Below are 13,889 nucleotides of genomic sequence, written 5' to 3' on the forward strand. Positions count from 1 at the left end.
AAGGAAGGAAGGAAGGAAGGAAGGAAGGAAGGAAGGAAGGAAGGAAGGAAGAAGGAAGGAGGAAGGAAGGAAGGAAGGAAGGAAAGATTGTTGACTATCAAGTTCTGTGTTAAGATCAAGTTCTATCAAGTTCTGTTCTGCTGTAGGCCCCAGGTAGCTAACCTCGTTGAACCACATTACCTGTTGCCTTCTGGTCTCGAGGTTCGCCGATGGAATACTGTCAGGGAATTGAGGTTGGGAGGGAAGAGAGGTGGGAGTATTCATTATTCCTCCTACTCTCCACCTCCTGGGTAGTTCTTCCAGCAGAGGCTATATCCACAGCTCCTGTCCAGCAGCCCCTTGTCCAGGTTCCAGCTTTCCCCCGGACACCAATAACACTGTTTCTTCCCCTGCCTCTGCAGGTCAAATTTCAGAGCAGCTTCCTTCTATTGGTAGTTGCTGTGGACATCAACATCCCTTACTATTTACCAGAAACTACCCACATCTCTGTAAATAATCACTTTATTAAAAAGCCTTTCAAAAATCCCAGCTGAGTGCATGCTCTGTTTGTTGTCTGCATCCTGACAGGTCCTTAAAGGGGCAAAAAGGGAAAGAAGCAAAGGGAGGCTTCTCAGAAGAGCTAATATAAACCCGGAAGAAGCAATTCCCATTACTACCCTCGTTCATCCACTGAGGGGCCAGAGGACTCAGAAAAGACTGTGTGAGACTGCCACATGGTGGCCTGCTTGAGTCACCTCCAGCTATCCTCAGGGTTAGTGACTCGGTCCTCTGTGTGACCCTCAGTGCTTGGTTCTATCTTGATAGGAATTCTTGATAATGGAAATAATAACTTATTAGTTTATATTGTCTGTCTCCCACACTGGATAGAAAACTTCTCAAAGGCAAAGATTTTGGTTTGGGTCATTTCTGCATCATGCTCTGCTTCTCTCAGGCTGCCAGATACTGAGTCAGTCCTCGCATGGGCTCACGTGAAGAGGGAAAGAAGGCTTCTCCCACTGAGTCCTATAGGCCTATTTTTCTAGAATTCACTCCCTTTCTAAGGGGTGGAATCACCTCAGAAGCTTCTGGCCACACTCTGAAGGCTAAAAATATTTAGCACTGATGATACCGGAAGGTGACTAAGCTGCTGACTCATGAGAATCAACTTCCTCTTCCGAGATAATTGTCAAATCTATTATGAAGTTGTTTTGCCCAGGCAAATCCTGGCCTCGTGCTTTCCTGCCATCTTTGCATGTTCCTGTAAAAATTGCCAGTTTGGCTCGAATGCCGTTTTTGTTCTTGTACCCTTTTGTTCCATTACAGTCTCAGGTGTTATCCTAACGATCTGTACTAGCTCCTTAACACCTCGACTAGGAGACACTGACCACACACAGGCCACACCTGTGGACCACATGCTCCCATTCCCAAATCAGGACACAGTCATTTGAAATGTGGGCTGTCCCAGACAATCTGGGATATATACTCATTATTATAGAACCAGCACTAAACCTTGATCCATTTTTCTATTTAAATGGTTACCACAAACATATGGAAATAACCACAAACATGTGGGGGAAAAAACCAGTAAACAGCTCGTTCAAGTGTGTCTGACAGTAGTTGGTTTTACTGGCACAGTAACTATATTCCTGTAATTTTCTAATGCGGTACTAATTTCAAATGTTCCATTAGTGGAAACATTTTTAATGCTGAATATTATAATTCTTTTTATGTTCTTTGTTTTCAATCAAAGCAGTTCTTTTTGTGTATAATAAAGCATGATGTTTTTTACACCACTGTAAGACTTTTTATCTAAAATCACAGACCAGATGACCATGTTGCTAACCACAGCCCTGGAGTTGTCCCAGCCCAGATGCCAGATAGTGAGTAAAGCCACTTCGGGAAGATTCCAGCCATTTGGGTCTTCCCAAATGGAGCAAAGACAAAGTACTCCCCCTGCCCACGCCCTGCTTACATTTCTTACCTGCAAACTCATGAATGTAAAAAAATGATTTTACATTAAAAAAAAAAATCACCAGAGTAAAACTCTTCTCAGACCATTTTCCTTAGCGTATGAAGATACAGATATTGCTGAAGTTTTAGTTAAAGGAAAGAGATATCTTTCCCCAGAACTTCCAGACTAAAAATTCCAGATATCCTGATGCTTGCTGGTCCCCATTCCACTAAGGACAGAAGTTCTTCCAACCACACAGGGTCATGCTCCTACCAATTGGGGAACTTACTACTGTGCAAAGAGAAAGGTGACCAATTGGAAGAGATACTCAGAGGTGGCCAGTTGCCTCAGGAACTCTGAATGTTGGATTCCAAATACCTTTTCTGGCATCCTGGCTCCAGGGCTTGTCCTGTGACTCGTCCTGAAGCACACCCAAGGCCCCAGAATCACAGTTTCATCATCTGTTAAAGGCTGAGCTTATGAGCTGTCAAGGTGTGACTCTACATCCACCATGTTTGTTGAACTTTGTGTGACTAATACAGGGACCAGGGCTTGGGACTGGTTAGAGAGAAGAGTACTTAAGTCTGATTGCCAAGTTTTTGACGTTCATCAGGATCCAGAGGCCTAAGCAGTGGATGTATTTTGTTTTTGCTTCATAACTTTAGGGATAGGAACTAATACTTACTGTACATCTGCAGACTGAAAAGATGTGCTTCTGGGTCAGCATCAAAAGCAGTTGCTCCCTGAGTGTAAATTCTGAGTCGATCTCCCACCCATAATCCCAAAGCATATGACTCATCCAGGAGTCTGTTGAGAACTCGGCTGTGATAAATGCCCCAAACCCTACAAATTTTGCTTGAATCCATTTGAGTCACCCAGAAATACCCTTCTCCCCTTCTGTTTTACAAACCCATAGTCTTCTGGTTTCAGTATCAATTTTATCTCAACGTTCAGCATAATGTTTTCAGCTAAAAGGCAAAATTGCAGTGTTCCAAACTTTTTCAGTCTGTGATAATGAGGTTTATATGGTTGGTGGTGGAGTGGGGAGACGGAAACAGAGACAGAGACAGAGTTAGAGAGAGAGAGAACAAATTTCTGTACAGGGAGGAATTGAGATAATTTAAAACTAATTTCATTAGTTCTAGAGACATAAACAATTCAGTAAAAATTATTTTACAAGGACTCAAGAACAGTCAACTGAGGATCTTTTATGTCATTTTATAAAAAAAGAAATCACTCGAACAATACATGACAGCCACTGGGATTCCCCTCAATCCTATACCTAAGAAACCTTTTATTTATGATACTATTAAATAGCTCCTTGGCTCCAGAGTGTATTCCATGTTCACTGAGAAGTATAATTATCTTCATCTACAACTTTAATTCCACAATATTTACCAAGCACTTTTATTAGAAGGTGGCGTATTTACCTAACTCATATGTTCGATTATTGTAACATGCTAGACAATGAAGCAGCTCAATCTGCCTTATCTTTCAGTTCCCCTCCATTCCAGTCTCTTGCCTCTGCCACTCCAGGGTCAGCCCCCACCCCGTTCCTTCTCCCACCCTGGTAGACAGAGTAGGGTGTTTTATCTGGACTCTGAGAGCAAGTGCATTAAAGACCACGGGAGCACTGTCCACGCCCAGGGCTCCATCCAACCCAGCGAAAGACAGTTCTGAGAACAAAATGTTTCTCCTTCCTCCTCTCTTGTACCCACACTCTCCTCCTTCTCAGGACCCCATTAGTTCACGGAATGAGCCCCACTTTGTGCCTTTCCTCAAGGATTCAGACAAACCCCCAAGCTCTGCCCCCCACTCTGACTTGCTGCACCTCCCATTCTCCACTTAACATCCACACCATACAATTTAGTTTTCGATTACTTGTTGCTAAGCTTCTTGACAATTATATCACAGGTGTTGGTTTTGCCTTCGCTATTAGAAGCTCCTGGTAAAGTAATTATTGACAACAGCTCCTGGAATTGTGCTTCACCCACAGCAGGTGCTCAATAGCTAAACACTTGCCTTTACATCATGTCTTTCCCTGTGAGGGTGGTGAGCAGACTCAGGCAGCTTACCATAGGCCAGGCTCTGAGCTGAGGAGTGGCCTCTGGCTTCCCTGAGGTATCTTGTGAGGCAGTGATGTCAACACTGCATTCCATGGAAATGCCCGAGGCCTGTCTGAAGGCCCCTCTGGCCTCTCCCAGCCCCTGTAAATTTGGTTTCTTTGGAATTCTCTCCTGCCTCCACCCCTGCACAGTAGCCCTCCTTGCATTTAACTTGAGGCATTTGTGAAAAGGTTCCATACCTGCCGCAGAATACTGTATCTGGCATTTAAAAGGATAGTCTGGCTGGGAGGTTGGACGAATGAATTGCTGGACTAAGGGATCAGAGGGTGAATGGGTAGATGGGTGAATAAAAGAATAAGCCAGGTGTGCCCTGGAATGGCATCCTCCAGAGGACAGAGATTCCTACTTGTTCAGGATTCCAGTGGGTTTCTGTTGACTCCACAGGGTGAAAATTTTCAAAATCATTTTCAAAAATCTGCAGTTTAGAAACTAGAATATTTATGAACATGTAATCAAAATATGGTAAGACACTTATAAGCGTTACTCTAGAATTTGATATACACAAACATACTTATTTATACTTAGTTGCTGGGTAATACATTTTTGAAGTGTTCAATGTTTTTTATTCACCACCTATGTTAGAGGGCCATTACTTCCCCCAAATGAAAGCAAACTAGTCTGCCATCACCATCAATATTCTTTAACCTTGAACTTGAAGGAAGCTTTTAAAGCAAAAAGGCTGGGAGAGCTCTAAGATCCCATCCAGAGTTTCTCAATTTGAGCTGCATGTTTGAATTACCTGGGAGGTTTTTAAGTCTCAACGCCCAGGGCGCACTTCAAACCTATTACATCAGAATCTCTGGAGACGGGACCCAGGCATTGGGATTTTTTTCCTTTTTCTTTTTTTGAATGTTTTTTTGCTTTGATACTTTGGCATCCATATTTTTAAAGCTCCCCAAGTGGTTCCCATGTGCAGCTAAGATTGAACCACTGCTCTAACCCACGTGCAGCTGAGACTGATGAAAAGACTTATTGTACAAACGTAAGGTTTTATGTTCCCCGTAAGAGTCAGATCTGAAACCAGCCTGCGTCCTCACTCTGATCCCTCCTCATCATCTCCTTCTTCCTTTACACTTATTTCAGTCTTCGCAGTTGAGAATGGCTCCCGGCCATGTCCATGAAGATCCAAGTTCAGGTGAACTACGCTATCATTTTGCGAAAGCTGTACTTTTCCACTCGTGAACTTTGAACTGACCTTTTATGCTTAAAAGGAGTTTCGGGAATTGAGAAAATCGGATAGTTGAGATAAGTTCTGAAGGGGTTGCAAACCACCCTGAGCCAGAGGTGGCTATTTCCCCAAATCATAGAAAAGTCGAGAAATAACAAGCTGTATGGCCATCCCCACCCTCCGTCAGTGAACGTGCTTCCCCTCTCCCACCCCCCAACCTTTGTACTCTTATTGCCCAGTAAAAACTCCAACCACAGTTTGCTCAGGGTGTCACTTTCTCTCCAGCACTCTCTACTGCAGCAGCTTTAAAAAAGTACTTGCCTTCAACCCTAGTCTTTGTTTTTGCGTTGACAGTTTGATTTCTGGGCTAAGTTATTTGGAAAAACAGTGTCTGGAGATGTCTACCAAAAAAGCATCTTTTCCTGGAACTTGACAGTAGCTGGGTAGGAGGACACAGGAGGACAGATCTCACCGTCTCGTCTTCCGTTCCCATCCATTAATTCTTCCCACGCCCACTAACTGGGCGGGATGCCTGTAGTGAGTTGAATCAAAAGACTTGCACACAACATCAGTGGGTTGCAGTTATGTATTCAGTTTCCTACTGTACTTGAGTAACACGGCCTGAGAAGGGGAAGAGAAACACTGGAAGAGCTGCCTGGCTGGATTAACTGACTTCTACTAAGTCATGGCTTCCTACGCTTTACAAAATCATCTTCCTACAGGAAAATCGGCTTCCACAGGGGTAGCACGGGTTGCAAGGGTCGCAGGGGTTGCAGGGGTTGCAGGGGCTGCAGGGGCTGCAGGGGCTGCAGGGGTTGCAAGGGTTGCAGGGGTTGCAGGGAGAAGCGCAAGGGTAGCACGGAGACTCGATCTTGACGCAACTGCCGAGCCCGTAGGAGTACGTCACGTCTTTCTCATCCACACATGGCGGCAAGCTGAACTCTTTGCAGATGTTCATGTAGCTGTACTTTTTGGATCCAAGGCAGTCGTACCTGTTCTCCCGCTCGGCAGACACACACACCTTTCCGTCCTTCACTCGAACTTTGACTTGATCAGGTTCAAAGCCGCACACGTTCACCGATCCTAAAATGTTACTGCTGCAGCATGACGAGGCCAGAATTCTGTTCGTGGTTCTTCTCAGTCTGAAATTTAGAAAAAGGGAAGGGTGGGAGGAAGAAGCTTAGACCTCAGAATTCAGACATAGCTTGAGAAGCAATGCTTTGATCTCTGCTTTGTTTCAATCACAAAAGTAAACGTTAGTCATCGTGAAAAGTCAAATCTACAGAAGTGTACAAAGTGAAAAATAAAAGGCCTCCCATGTAAATCACACTCTCCCACAGGTAAACCTCTGCTAACAACAGATGAGTGTTTGGCCTTCCAGATCTTTCTCCCGTATTGAAATCCCAGCTCCTCCTCTTATTAGTTAAGGAACTTTGGGCAGGTTCCTTAGCCTCTGTGTGCCTCAGTTTCCTCATCTGTAAAATGGAAATAACAGCAGTACTACATCATAGTATTGTCTTGAGAGTTAAGTGAATGTACTTTGCTTAACATTGTGCTTGGTCCCTTATAAATCCTGCTTAATTATTGCCATGATCGTTATAGTTACCATTATTATATATAGCCTCTTAGATCCAACTAATAAGATAGCATTTAAAATTTGCATTTTAAAGATGGCTGTCAGCCTCATAATCCAGCCCTGCTGATCCACAGGACTGGTGCCGCCACTGGGCCATTGCACAGAATCAGTCTGCATGCTCCATCAGCAAACGACAAGGCAAGATGCCTAGATCTGGCTCTGCCCAAGGGCACCTGCCTCCTCCTGTCTGAGGCTGCTCCAGACTCTGGACAGCTGGCCCCAGCAGGGACAGTCAGCTTGGAGAGACTGTGTGTCGGATCCGTGTCCTACCATATTGCAAGTGCTGATTCCTGTCTCTTCATCCAGTGACTTCATATCGATGGCTTGAAATTTATCATGGTGGGAATATTTACACCATGGAAATAGGTAAACGCTGCAAATCAAGGTTTTTCTCCTCCCTCCACCCCATCCCCACAGGGCTGGTTGTTGAATACCATTGTTGTGGCCCCTGGAGCAGCAAACAGATCTCCGCAGTCCCTGTAGAGCTGCTTTGTTGCTGCTCAGAATTCCTGTGTTTGAATCCTTAATAATAAAACAACAATAACAGAAGCTCGCACAAATCGATCACCTATGATACATAAAGAGGTAGTAAAGTGAAGTGCTTAAGAACACAGGCTCTAGAACCGGAGTATTTAGGTTCAAATCTTGGCTCTGCTATGTCAATCAGTTGGTGAATTTCTGTGTCTCAGTTTCCTCATCCGTAAACTTGGGACCTACGTCTAGGGTTGTTATGAAGTTTAAATTAGTTAATGAATGAAAAGTATCTATAACGGTGCTTGACTCACGATTAGGACATTGGGCTTTTGTCTTTTTTTCTTCCACAATGTACCGTGATAAATGCTAAGGTGTTAAAGGCACCGTTTCATTTAATCTTCACAATAACCCTGTAATGCAAATGTAATTATCATTTTATAGACAGATGAGGAGAAGGTAAAGGTGGTGAATGGCAGAGTCTAGATTCCAGTCCAGGCCTGTTAATGCCAAGGTGATGATTTTAACCACGAGTTAAACTGAGCTATAGAGGTCACTGCAGCCTGGTGTGAGCCTTGTATGCTTTGACCTGACTCCAGGTCCATTTTCTTTCTAATTGCCTGATCCTTCCAAAGACAACTCAATGCTCTGAAATGATCTTCTTTTTATCCTTTAACATTAAAAACAAAAATCTGTGTTCTAAGAGACACTCCTAGCAAATCTCGCATTAGTTGGCCTCCAAAGGAAAGTCTTGGAGTGCATAATTTCTTGGATATCTCCAGTTTGAGGAGTCTGGACTCATTGATTGAATAATTAGTTTGAGATTTATTTCTAATTCATATTTTTTTGCTAAATTTTGTTTATACACTTACTTTTTGGTCACTTAAGTTATACAAGTTTATTGCAGATAACAGAAAATACAGACAAGCAAAATGGTGGAATATTTTTAAAAGTACTCATACCCCCATATAACATTTAACATTTTGGTGTTTGACTTTCTTCTGTGTGTGCACGCGTGTGTGTGTTTCCACATACATAGTTTTGTGTGTATTCTTATGAAATCATGTTATACATACTGTTCTAAATACGTATTTTTTACTTGATAAATCCTAACATGATTGTTTTAAAACAGTGTAAGCCCATGTACCGAAGGTTATGAACCAAGAATCTTAGTGGCTAATTCCAAAATGGTCAAATAGAATGCTGTCCTAGAAGATGCTGAGGCTGACAGAAAATTCATACGAGGCACCCAGAGGACTGTGGCAGTCAATCAGATCCATTTCAGCCCGGGCCCAAAGAATCTAGGGTAGTATGGGACTCAGACATTTTTCACGCCCCAGGTGTACCAGGGTACCTATAACCCATATTAAAAAGAAAGGAAGAGAACTGGACTTCGTTTAAAATCTTTATCTCTGTGAGAAAAACAGAAAAAAGAGCACCGTATCTTCCTGAATGAGCAGAGAACAGCACACAAAGATGCATCGTGCTCTCTCTGGATGGACCACAGGCCTGAAGCCCCAAAAGCCAAAGCCACAAGTGAAGCATAGAGGTGAACAGGCACCCCCACATCTCTTAAGAACCTCCCTTGGTGTGTGTGTGTGTAGGCTAGTTGTCAAAGCTCCCTGTTCAGCTCAGACCTTCTAGTGGGAGAGGAGAAACATCAAATCTTGCCACGAAGACAGGGCTGGCATTCACAAAGAAGGACCAAAGATCCCAAGCAGAGGCTAGAGGCCCAGCTACCTGCCTGGTTAAATCCGCCAAAGAGACCTGCCTTCTGCAGGAGATGGATCTAGGAGCCAAGTCTACAAGCCAAAGCCGCCTCCCAGATCTATCTCCGCCCTCTTAGCAACCTGAGTCTCGGGGTACTATTTCATGGATTTTGTTGTTTAGATTCCCCTTCCTCCTCTATTCCCATCACTCTGTCCCCTTTGGCCCTGCAGTAGCTACACAGGAGTCTCTCCAGTGTGGGTCTTCATGAAATTGCCTAAAATGCTTGGCCAGGTCTGATTTCTTCTTCTTTTTGCTTATATGTCAGGGGTTATCAGTGGGGATGTGTGGGTTTGGGAGAAATTGCAGGAGCCACATTTTACTCATTAGACTCAACTATGAACTTGCAACTTAACTCTTGCCTAGTGATGTACCCATCACCCCATGTGGGATTTTCCATGGCTCTGTGGGGATTCCCTCTTATGTTTGTGATCATGAGGGTGGAGCTTAGCCACAGTAAACATAAGGAAACCAGCCTGCACCCTGGGTTTTGAGTGGACAGCCAGTGTCTATCTGCCCCCTCTTCTCCCTGCTGAAGCCGAATTTCACCTGAATGTACAACCAAACTCCTGAATGTGATGCATACTGCCCACAGCAATAATGAGTACAGACGGCCATCTTCACAAAGCTATCAATCAGGTTGAGCTTGGTGATGAATAAAGTAATGAAGATGTCAAAAGGTCTATGTCTACCCAAAAGCAAACAGAGGTGGGCCTTCCTCTAGCTGTCCTTTGAGTATTTTACTTTTTCTTCTAATTTATACTCTTTCCAAAGACCCCTTAAATTCTATTCCTCCTTTCCAACTTGTCTTTCTCTTCCTCTTCTTTCTTCTCCCTCCTCCCTTCTTTTCCTGCTTTGTCTTTCTCCTCCAGACTTTTGGGTGGTCCTGAAGAACAGTGTCACCCAGCAGGGACAGACAGTAGCACACACAGGTGCATCTGAGTCCCCAACAGGGCTTACTAAAATGCAGGTGCTGGGTCGCACTGCCAGAGCTTCCGACTCAGCAGGTCTGCAGAAGAGGCGGGATTTGCATTTCTAACAAGTTCTGGATGGTGCTGCCATTGCTGGTCCAGAGACCACTCTTTGGGAAAAGGCAAACCTGGCTTCAATCCGGGTCTCCCACCTCCTGGTGATCAAGGACATGGCTGCTAAGTCTGTTTCTTTCTCTATAAGATGGCCAAGATGGTACAAGGATTAAATGAAGTGGAAGTGCAAAGGACTTAGTTTTCACTCAGTAAAAGCTAAGTCTCTCTATCAGTCTGTATAATCTGAGGTATTAAGGGACCCAGCCCCAAGTCCTGTATCATTAAGTAATAAGGTCAAACCAAATAGTAGATATGCATTTGGCCTAGATGGGCAGTAGCTCCTACCCCTGCTGTCCTGGGGTCACTGGGCTCAGAGTCCCATGGTTATGAAGAGGTTGTGATGAGAGGGGACCAAGGGGCCAAACTGGGGGAATAGAGAGCTCTCTTCTCAGTGGGAAGACCAGCCTTTCCCCAGCAATAAAACGTTGGGGCTTAACGAGGCCCTGACCTCTGAGTCAGAGAATGGGGGTGAGGGTGTGGGAAGATTTCCTTAAGGCACTGCTAAACCCTGCAAAGAAGTCACCATGAGGGCTGTCATCAGCCTCAAGAATGAGAGTGATTCAATGCAAACCTCATTCTCAGAGTGTGAATGGGTAAACAAGAAAAGAAATGAGAAGGCAGAAGTGCCCTTTGTTGGGGATTTTCAAGGGAATATTTTGTTGAGACTCAGGCCAAGCACAGATATTCGGGGGAGAGGGAGGAAGCACACACTGTCAGCTTCCAGGTGTTGGTAAAGGGCGCAGGGGTGAGGCCGCTGCACCTGTGATGTGACTGCAAATCAAGTTTCACAAAGACTGCTGCTGCCAGGTGTCAGAATGGCAACTGGGCATCATTAATTAGGTAATAAACTCCTAAGGGCAGGATTGAGGAAGGGCTGACTATTGCCTGTTTCTCCCACGTTAGGACAGAGGTCGGGAGCCCATGAAGTGTGGTGGTGGGTCAGGTGCAAACCCAAGTCAGGCTGGAGGCAGAGCTTCTCACAGAGGAAACTAAATTCAGTTACCTCAGACCCAATGAATTCAGAAGAGGAAGGAAGAGTTGGGGAAACAGCGAGTGCGTGCTTGCGGTGCAAAAGGTAATTTGGGGAGGAAAAGAGAAAGAAGCTAAAGAAACAAAAGTACTTACTCGGGTCTCTACGAAGGAAGATGTCTCTTGAAGCAGCTGCTCAGTGAACAATGGAAATAGATTGGACCTTCTGTACTCAGTCTAAAATATATAGCACCTCCCTACACACACACATAAACAGGCATGCACACACACACAGGCACACACATACACACACAGGCACACACATCAATCAAACAACATACACTCAGGACTGCTCAAGAAACTCTTGGGGAGAATTAAAATGGTTGACCAAGCCTTCTTATCAGTTATTAGAGGAGCACCCAGAGGCAGAGCAGATTGCTCCCACACAGAAAACAATTCCAATAGGGTCATGGCATCTACAGACCAGGAATCTTCCTTTCCTGTTTGGCAAAGAACTTTCTAGATGACCCAGCCTAGAATCTGAAAGAACATGTCATACCTAACCAAACTGCTAGCATTCTTTAAAAGGATAAAAGGTTATGTGAATATTATTTCTAAACTCAAATAGCCTTGGGCAAGGTTGTGCACCAAAAATCACTTAAAAAAATTGAATCAACATGATATTTCTGGATTTATTTAGTCATGGATTGGGAGTTAGCTGAGAGATAAGGTAAAGAGGCATTACACTGGAAGAAAAAATATTAAGAATGAGAGTCCTCTGAGATTGGGGCTAGATCGGGTTTAACATATTCATCCATATTCAGGAAAATTAAATATTTAAGTTTGCAAGTAGAATTAAGTTCTTCTGGACAGTGAAACTTCAAGCTGTCAGAAATAGAGCATAGAGGGTTCGATGAGGCAGTACGAATGTGCTGGAAGAAACATGGCTGGGAGGAGGTTCAAGAGGGCAAATCTGAGGTCATTTCTAAAATGGATTTGGCTATATTAGTTCAGAGATCTGGGAATTAATGTGAAGACATCACCAGTTTCATATACTGACATAGGCCCAGAAAAAAAATCAGCAAAAGTCCAGACATTGTCAGGAAAAGTATCACAAACCATAGAAAGCATTACTTCATATATAAACTACGCTGCCAAGAAGTAAGCTTAAAGTTTCTTCTATTGCACGCCAAGAAATAGGGCTCCTGTTGGAGACGGAGGGCACCCAGATTTTAAAGAACAGAGGAACACTCTTTTCTGGAGAGTCCGGAGAGTAGGGACAGCTAGGATACAAAAGCTGAAAGGACTTGGGTCAAAGGTAATCAAGTATTCAAAAGTAGGGGGAGAGTGAACACAGATCTGCTCACAAGTAACCCTTAATTTAGACCAAATATCACAAAAGCATCCCTGACTCACAGTGTGCACAATTTTTGTAACTTGATACTCTAAAGAGTAAAAATAAAAATTGGTTCAAATTGAGTATAGATGAGTTTATAGGCAATATCCCATCCCAGATTATTGAGGGAGGTTTGTTCCTGACCTTTGGTGACTGATGACCTAGACAATAATTGCCTTATTGCCTTTTCCAGAGCAACATCACTGTCACTGCTGTCAAGGGTCTTGCTCTGTCTCTCTCTGTCTCTCTGCATCTATCTATCTATCTATCTATCTATCTATCTATCTATCTATCTATCTATCTATCTATCTATCTACCTATCTACCTATCTACCTATCTATCATCTAGCCGTATCATCAGGATAAGACAATAATATTTAAGGGTACGAACTTGCAATGAGTTCTAAATAAGTCCTAGAGATCTAATGCACAGTACAGTGAATGTAGACAACAATATTGTATGAGAATCATCAAACTTGCTAAGAGACTAGAACTTAATTATTCCAACCACTAACAAGAAATGATAATTATGTAATATAATAGAGGTGTTAATTATCACTACAATGGCAATCATATTACAACATATAAATGTATCAAATTAACATGTTGTAACCTTAAATTTATACAATGTTATATGTCAAATATATTTTAATAAAAAATCTATCATCTATGTGTGCCCATCTTTAAAAAAATAATAGCGTATTAGTTTTCTGCACCTTGTTTTTCTCATTTAATACATTAATACATAAAATGCTTCATTGATTCATTTTATATCTACATATCATCCCAATGTATGGCTGGACCAGAATTTAACCAGGAGTCCGTGCTTTCAACCATTTTTTTTTCAACAATAGTAATAGACTAAATGGCATCTATAGAAAATAAGAAAAGGAAAGCTTTCTCCAGGCCAAAAGAGAAAATATAATCAAACAAAAATTTTTAAAGTGGCTTTTAAAATTGCCCAATTCAATTAAAGTCTTTTCAACTCTGTTCTGAAAGCTGGGACTCTTTCAGTTCTGTACAACATTTACTAGAGTCAGAAGGAGAGGCTGACATAACAGACTCAACTCCAGATGAATTTTAAGTCTTTTTCTTGAGTGGGGGAACAAGAGAAAGGTTTTCCTACAAAACCCAGAAAGTACCTCTATTGTTCAATTTGCTCCCCTGCTCTTAATGCCTCTGGCAAACATTAAGGATTTGATCAATTATTATTACCTCCCCTGTAGTCATTTCTGTAAGTTCAAATATACTCAAATCACTTTACTCATAACCAGAAAAAATGTTTAGTTTGCTGCTTCCAATAGCTTTTTAATGGCATCCCCCGTATCTTTCCCTCATTAAA

At 42.9% G+C, this 13,889-nt stretch overlaps 1 protein-coding gene across 1 annotated transcript in view; it reads right to left on the minus strand.

Annotated features, from left to right (window-relative positions):
* Nucleotides 1-5,800: 5,800 nt before the first annotated feature.
* ODF1 (outer dense fiber of sperm tails 1) overlaps nucleotides 5,801-13,889 on the minus strand; it is an 8,757-nt gene continuing 668 nt past the window's right edge. The window contains exon 2 of the mRNA XM_006916639.1: nucleotides 5,801-6,366. Within this exon, the coding sequence (XP_006916701.1) occupies nucleotides 5,925-6,366 (442 nt within the window). The 3' untranslated portion in view covers nucleotides 5,801-5,924. The remainder of the gene's footprint in view (nucleotides 6,367-13,889) is intronic.

This window comes from Pteropus alecto, unplaced genomic scaffold, assembly GCF_000325575.1.
Source record: "Pteropus alecto unplaced genomic scaffold, ASM32557v1 scaffold164, whole genome shotgun sequence".
In the NCBI taxonomy this organism is placed as follows: domain Eukaryota; kingdom Metazoa; phylum Chordata; class Mammalia; order Chiroptera; family Pteropodidae; genus Pteropus; species Pteropus alecto.